The sequence below is a fragment of the Scylla paramamosain genome, chromosome 2 (assembly GCF_035594125.1).
Source record: "Scylla paramamosain isolate STU-SP2022 chromosome 2, ASM3559412v1, whole genome shotgun sequence".
In the NCBI taxonomy this organism is placed as follows: Eukaryota; Metazoa; Arthropoda; class Malacostraca; order Decapoda; family Portunidae; genus Scylla; species Scylla paramamosain.
The window spans coordinates 37,812,018-37,820,245 of NC_087152.1; the positions used below are offsets into that span (position 1 = coordinate 37,812,018).

The 8,228-nt window shown below is 38.5% G+C and overlaps 1 protein-coding gene across 4 annotated transcripts; it reads right to left on the reverse strand.

The window, feature by feature from the left end:
- Positions 1-313: 313 nt before the first annotated feature.
- On the reverse strand, positions 314-7,790 carry LOC135114693 (uncharacterized). 4 transcript variants are annotated; one of them, XM_064030620.1, is made up of 3 exons: positions 7,410-7,790; positions 7,098-7,215; positions 314-6,784 (listed from the first exon to the last, which is right to left on the reverse strand). In XM_064030620.1, exon 3 carries the CDS (start codon positions 6,700-6,702, stop codon positions 1,381-1,383), a length of 5,322 nt encoding a protein of 1,773 aa, XP_063886690.1. In that variant the 5' UTR covers positions 6,703-6,784; positions 7,098-7,215; positions 7,410-7,790; the 3' UTR covers positions 314-1,380. The 4 variants fall into 4 exon arrangements, 3 of the variants coding, with proteins under 3 accessions (XP_063886690.1, XP_063886677.1, XP_063886666.1); XR_010275635.1 differs by having other exon boundaries at positions 314-775; positions 970-7,790; XM_064030607.1 differs by having other exon boundaries at positions 314-7,215.
- Positions 7,791-8,228: the final 438 nt, after the last annotated feature.

An 8,228-nucleotide genomic window follows, 5' to 3' on the forward strand; every position in this document is an offset into this window, starting at 1 on the left:
GTGCAGGGGGACACTCGTGCATCAATTGGTGTGCAGAATATTAATGGACGTGACGGATGTTAGTGATCGGAGGGGTTTTTATGAAAGAAGACGTCAACAGCTTAAGAGGTAGTTCTTCTTCTTCTTCTTCTTCTTCTTCTTCTTTCGTCCATTAATGAGGCGTTAACAGCTGAGTACCATAATCTTCACTAAATCCAAAGCCTCTGTACTTAACCAATGAGTGGAAAGGATGCTTTGTTTATCCCAGCACGTCACCAGCCTGTGATTACGTTACTTGCTCTGTGTAGCGTTAGGGCAATCCACAGGCGAGCAATGTGTTGCAACATTTATTGTAGCGTTCCAACCTGTGGGTCCAGGATAAATCAGCCCGATACCAAATCATGGTAAAATCATATGAGCGTAGAAACACTAAAAATACAAAAATAATCACTACATAACATGATCAGACCTTGAATAGTTCCCATGTACCTCATAGTATAATAAGTACAGAAATCACAAAAATATCTCTGCAGTTCACAATATGATAAACCTCCCAAACAATGGATAAATACCCTGTGTGACTCACATCATTATAAAGCTCAGAAAATCCTCATACATATCACTGTAAATCATAGCATGACAAAAATCACACAAATACACAATAACCATAACACTCACAACATTGCCAGCGTCAGTTGTGTTGAAAATACTATGGCGTGGAATCCCCAACAGCCGGATACGTCACTGGTGCTTTGATAATTGATAGGTAATCCACTGACGTCTCACTTTCATAACCCTACAAACCACAGACATGTCAATATCTCATTCCCTGATCATATGATTAGTATAATTTAATAAACACAATCATAGGCACTAATAACCCATGATTGATAACAAGTGGTACAGAAATAATGTTGAGCACATGAAGCAAATTGTAACTACTATGAAGATAACCCTGAACAATAATCATGTAAAGGTTATAACACTTACAGTCTATAGAACAGGAGGGGCGACCTTATTCCCGAGTCCTACGAGGGAGACCCGTAGCTAGCAAACCGTCTCCACTTGTCTCACTCTCCTGTCTGTCAGTGTCTATATCAGGCCGCGCGGGCCTCCACAACAACCGTGTGCCACTCCGCATAAACTATACTCTTTAACAAATCCATTGTAGTCTACTTATACAGTATTTTTATCACATCAAATATCAAATACACAATTTACGGACAAATACATACATAGTTGGTGTAAACTCGTTCAGCATACAATAAGAAGTATATTAAGAGAAATAAAACAAATAATATTGGAACCATACCACTGACGGGTAGCACGAACGTAAAATAAACTTAACTTAACATGCGCATAATCATGTTACACTCCCCACCCCAAGAAAAAGAATTAAAATTATTGTTCTTCGATCGGAAGTATCAACACAAGTTTGTGGACAGATCTGTTAACCTTTATATCTTGATGACCCTTATACATGCTATTTCCGCTTTGTAACTTGTATCTAATTTGTACATCTCTAACCTTACCATCAGAACTCGGTAAAACTTGACACACTTCAGCAAGTTTCCAATGCCCTTTCAAATTATTACTATCCTGCACCAAAACAATATCTCCCACTCGGAGATTTCTTTTCTCACAATGCCATTTTTGTTGTACAATTAATGTTGAAAAATAATGCATCATCCATTTCTTCCAGAAGGATTTTACAATTGCATTGATGAACCTTTGGCGAGTCCTTGTGTTTGTACTGCTGTCAAATACACCTTCTGGTGTGTGTACACTTGCACGCCCTAGTATTAGATCATTTGGACAAAGATAAGATCCCTTAGTACAGTCTGAACCATTTTTCATACCTATTGGTCTCTCGTTCAACATATTTGCAATCTCAAACATTGCTGATTGTAATTCACCAAATGTCAATGTACTGTCACCTATTACTCTGGTCATAACTCTCTTCACCAATTTTACCATAGCTTCTGAGCACCCATTCTCCCATGGAGCATCAGCAGATTTTGTAAATTTCCACTCCATACCGCCTTCTCGGCTAAATTGTGATAATTTTTCCTGGTCTTGAGTCAAGAAACAAACTTCTTTACTTGCCAATTTGAGTTGTGAACCATGGTCGGAATACATTGAGTGAGGGAAGCCTCTGATGGCTGTAAACCTACGAAGAGTAGTGATGAGACTGTCAGTATCATACCCTTCTACTAAGTCAACATATGATGCTCTTGTGCTGAGACAATTTACTACAACACCATACACCTTTTTTTTACATCTTCCTTTGACTGTATCCTTAATCATTAATGGGCCAAATAGATCAAGAGCAGAATGGTAAAAGGGAGGTGAAGGTTTCAACCTTTCTTCTGGTACTGGTCCCATGCTTTGTCCAATCACTTGTTTTTCTAAACGTCTGCATGTCACGCAGCGAGATTTAACTGATTTGATTAACTTTCTAGCTTGAGGAATCCAAAATTTAGCCTGTAGTTTACATAGAGTAGATTCAATCCCTCCATGGTCTTTATCATGAATATCCTTAATGCACACCTCTGTGAGTCTATGTTTAGTGGGAAGTAGAATGAAAGCTTCATTATTGTAATTATTCTTCAGCCATGCAGCAATTCTTGATCCTACATATATTATTCCATCCTTACAAAATGGACCTAACCGCTTGAACCTTTTTTCCCAGTTGTCTGTTAAAGAAATCTGGGCTCTTTTGATCCATAATATTTCTGCTTGTTTAAGTTGATCTACTGTTGGTGATGCCAGGATTCCCTTGAAAGAACGCGCATGAAGGGCATTCAAAACTCTTGCAGTGACTCCTATAATTTTGCGGTATGAATTAAATCTGTCTATGTCAAACATATTGCAGTCATTAATATGCCAGTTGTTTACTTCAGCTGTGTTAATGATGGACTTTATCTCTGGTGTTGGAGAGATTGACTTCATGGGCCATTGAGAAAATGGTAATTCTAAGAAAGTGGGTCCACACTGCCAGCATGACGTTGGACCCATATCAACAAATTTACTTGAACGGGTCATTAGGTCAGCTATGTTTACTTCAGTCGAGATCCAGTGCCATTCATTACTCAAGGAGCTTTCTTTTATTTCTACAATTCTATTTGCAACATAAGTTCCAGCCTTAATATTGTGTTTTGTTATTTGTGAAAGCACAATCTCAGAGTCAGTAAAGTGGTGAACATGATCAAATCTGATGTTAGTTTCGTTCATTATTGTATTGCGGAGGCGAACACTAAGAACTGCACTGGACAACTCCAGTCTGGGAATAGTCTGTGTCTTAATTGGTGCGAGTCTGCTTTTGGCTGCAAGTAGCTTTGATTGATACTTATCTTTCCCAACACGCCAACGTGCATAAGCACACGCAGAATATGCTAGGGTGCTCGCATCATTAAACAGTATCAGGGTTGGTTCAACTAATTCAGCATTACAAATGCATCTAGGCAATTTAATAGTTCCCAATTCATGCATATCATGACAGAATTTGTACCATTTCCCTATAAATTCCTCAGGTAAAGGATCATCCCAGTCTAATTTCCGTCCATTCTCATCAATGTACTCAATGATTTGTCTCATCAACAGTTTACCACGTAAAGTCACTGGTGTAACAAACCCCATGGGATCAAATATTGTTGATATGTAACTAAGAGCCTTTCTTTTAGTTAGTGGATTTTGTGGTTCATCGGAATTACTCTTAACTTCAACACTGCAAGTCTGTTTACACGTACTTTTCATTTTCATCTTGAAACTTATTTCATCTTCTACAGGGTTCCATACTAATCCCAGAACCTTTTCTCCTGGTATACCTGACAAGTCCACATCATTTCCAACTTGGGTCTTCCCACTTATGATCCACTCCTTCATGTGAAAGTTTCCACGGTTCAGAATAAGCTCAACATCCTTTATGATCTGACTAGCCTTCTCTGTATCATTCATGCTATGTATGATATCATCCATGTAACTATCTTGCACAATTACGTTGGCTGCTTCAGGGAATTCCTCCTTGCATTTCTCAGCTGTTTGTCTCATAGCAAGTATAGCAATAGCCGGACTACAAATGTCTCCAAAGGGAACTGCTGTGAGGGCATAGTGGTCTGGGGCCCGATCCTCAAAGTCTCGCCAAAGAAACCTGTGTACGTGACTGTCAAATTCAGATAACCTGATGCTATTAAACATCTTGGCTATATCTCCAACAAATGCTATGGAACCTTCTCTGAATCTAAGTAAAAGACCAAAAAGACTGTTCATTACATTGGGACCCTTAGCCCAATAATTATTCAGCACATGACCATTATATGAGGCAGAAGCCTTAAATACAATGCGAGTAGGGGTGGAAGCTGAACTTTGTTTCAACACCTCATGATGAGACAAATAGTGCACTGGACCTTTGTACCAATTTAACTCCTCCCTATTTAGTTTTCTAGCAACACCTCTCTTTAACATGTCATCAATTTGTACCTTGTAATTTTCTGTTGACCTACTGCCCAACTTCTTCAGTCGCTTTTCCGTACCTTTAAGTTTCATTAGTGCTACCCCAAAATTATTCGGCAAATGATGTGGATCTTTAATCCAAGGGTAATGTACAGTCCAGGTCTTCTCTTTCTCCTGATATTCAAGTCCACTGAGAATCAATTTCATTTCTTCTTCTTCCTTTACAGTTATGTGCGTCTCTCTATTGCAGTCTTTACAGTTAATGCAATTGGTACATTTGGGTCTACAATTTGTGCCTAGGTGATCCATTGCAAACAAATTATCTATATCCTCCTTAAAAGTTCTACAGATCTCCCCTTGAATTTCAAAAGTGTTAGATGTTAAGGACATGTGGTTTACTTGAGCCACATAGTGCTCTGTATATTCATTTTTGAGTTCTGGGTGCGATCCTCTGACACAATAGCCGAAGGGACCTTTCATGAGTTGCAATTTCCCTACAGTTTTAACAGTTGTAGGAATGATGTCACAACTGTCAGCACCAATCAAAAGATCAACTCTCCCATGAGGACGGAAAATATGCATTGACTGAGAAACTCCTAACTGAGAAAGAATTATGTCCATAGGGACTGGATTAACTTCTGAAGTGATTTCATCCATTCCTACACATTGTATTAAATATTGTTTACCTGTCTCATCTACAAGAGGCATTTTATACATTTTAGTGAATACAGTATCACTTACATTTCCAACTGTTGTCATAGTGATGTTATATGGTGTGCCACATAATCCTAAGTCCCGTGCTTTGCGATGAGTCACCAAGCTACTTGTACTGCCGGGATCAAAAAGAGTTACTAATGAGTCATCTTTACAGTTAACTTGACCAATCATCAGCAAAGTACAACCATCTGACTTGTTGGTGTGAATATTAATATCATTTTGATAAAGCAAATAGTGAAGTCTCGGATGATGTGGCTTACCACAAACATTACCATTTCCTAACTTCATGTAGCAACTGCGTTTTTCCTGACAATCCTTAGAACTGTGTCCCATTGCCAAACAGTGAAAACAAACATGGTTCTTCCGTAAAACCTCCATCTTGTTTGAGGGTTCCAAATTATGAAATGTGTTACAGCGACTGATAGTGTGCGAATCAGAATTGTGATACCAACAAAAGTTGGGGTTTCCGTAGTTTTGTCTATGACGTCCAACCTGTGAACCCCCACTAGATAGTGTTTGAGTGAACTTCTGCATTATACTTTCCATGTTAGCCTGATGTTCTGCTTGTTGAAGTTGCAACTTTTGCAATGTTCTCATAATTTGACTGTCATCCTCTTTTACCTCTACACTATGAACAGTAGCCTTGGAATTATGTGACCTCTTACGAACATCTTTGTCTATATAATCAAGGACATTCTTTTCTTCCTTCAAATACTTTAACAACTCAGGAAAAGCATTTACTTTATTTGACAGATTTTGGTAGATCTTAGTCCACTCTCTTTTTTGTTGGGGTGGAAGTATTTTCTCAATTAAGCTTATCACAATTACAGTGGACATCTGTACTTCTAAATTATTTTTACTCATGTCAGTCCAGCACTTTTCTATGACTTCCACGGTTTCTACAAATTTACCAGTATTGCCTTCAGCAATTGGCTTTAATTCTTGCAGTTGGTTGATAACAGTATCTGTCAATCTAACTGGATCAGCATACCTTTGGTCAAGACGACGGAACATTTCCTTGTAATCATCATCTACTCCATGTACTACACTTAGCGCTTCACCTGATAAGCACTGTTTTAAGGCAAAGGCATTTTCCCCATAATTGACAGTCATTATTTTATCATAGTTGCTGCGAAATGTCTGGTATTGGCGTATGTCACCTTCAAATTTAGGAGGTTCTATTGGCTTCACCTTAACCTTAGTTGCACTATCTGTTAAGGCTGTCTCCTTTTCCTTTTTACATAGCTGTAATAAAGTCTCACAAGCACCTGTCTTCAACAATTCTGCCTGAACTATATACTGTTCTTCATTCTTAAGTTTTCCATTAAAGTCCTCCTCCTCTTGATCACTCTCACATAATGCGTCCATCACATCCTCGTGTCGTCTCTCGAGTTCCCGAAAAGCGTCCTTTACTTCCTCATAATAATCCTCAATAATGCTAGATGGCTTACCCTGCTTCACTTGCTCAGAGAGTAGGTTACACTTCCTAGTTAGCTTTCCACGGGCTGTCCCTCGTAGTCTCCGTCGGCGCTCAAGGTCCTCCGTCTTGGGCATGGTTGTGGGTGTTGTTGGAATGTAGCGTTAGGGCAATCCACAGGCGAGCAATGTGTTGCAACATTTATTGTAGCGTTCCAACCTGTGGGTCCAGGATAAATCAGCCCGATACCAAATCATGGTAAAATCATATGAGCGTAGAAACACTAAAAATACAAAAATAATCACTACATAACATGATCAGACCTTGAATAGTTCCCATGTACCTCATAGTATAATAAGTACAGAAATCACAAAAATATCTCTGCAGTTCACAATATGATAAACCTCCCAAACAATGGATAAATACCCTGTGTGACTCACATCATTATAAAGCTCAGAAAATCCTCATACATATCACTGTAAATCATAGCATGACAAAAATCACACAAATACACAATAACCATAACACTCACAACATTGCCAGCGTCAGTTGTGTTGAAAATACTATGGCGTGGAATCCCCAACAGCCGGATACGTCACTGGTGCTTTGATAATTGATAGGTAATCCACTGACGTCTCACTTTCATAACCCTACAAACCACAGACATGTCAATATCTCATTCCCTGATCATATGATTAGTATAATTTAATAAACACAATCATAGGCACTAATAACCCATGATTGATAACAAGTGGTACAGAAATAATGTTGAGCACATGAAGCAAATTGTAACTACTATGAAGATAACCCTGAACAATAATCATGTAAAGGTTATAACACTTACAGTCTATAGAACAGGAGGGGCGACCTTATTCCCGAGTCCTACGAGGGAGACCCGTAGCTAGCAAACCGTCTCCACTTGTCTCACTCTCCTGTCTGTCAGTGTCTATATCAGGCCGCGCGGGCCTCCACAACAACCGTGTGCCACTCCGCATAAACTATACTCTTTAACAAATCCATTGTAGTCTACTTATACAGTATTTTTATCACATCAAATATCAAATACACAATTTACGGACAAATACATACATAGTTGGTGTAAACTCGTTCAGCATACAATAAGAAGTATATTAAGAGAAATAAAACAAATAATATTGGAACCATACCACTGACGGGTAGCACGAACGTAAAATAAACTTAACTTAACATGCGCATAATCATGTTACACTCTGTAATAATCTACTAAGGAGATGTTAATTTACTTGGCGCACATACCCTTTACTGAATTTAAGACCTCTGCACTTTACACATGAATGGGAAGAACGTCTGTTTGTAATACCACATTAAGACTTCACGTTATTCATTGTGTAACCTAATACTAACACAATGCCATAACACGAGTCTTCACTGAATTCAGGCTCCTGTACTTTAGCATTCAATGTAAAGAAAAAAAAAAGAAAAATAACGCTTAACACGAACCTCTACCCAGTTTTATACTTTTGCTAAAACACCACCACAAATATACACTGTAGAATAGAACCCTTGCATATTTAGCCTTATATCTTAAGTGTTACATTATCAAAGTCTTTTTCTTTTCTTTTTTTTTTTAATCTTCCGCCGACGACCTAAGCAAGGAACAAGAACACTCACCCTTCAGAATTAA

Excerpts from the sequence above, each read along its gene's own strand:
- LOC135114693 (XM_064030620.1), bottom strand. The coding sequence starts at position 6,702 with ATGCCCAAGACGGAGGACCTTGAGCGCCGACGGAGACTACGAGGGACA.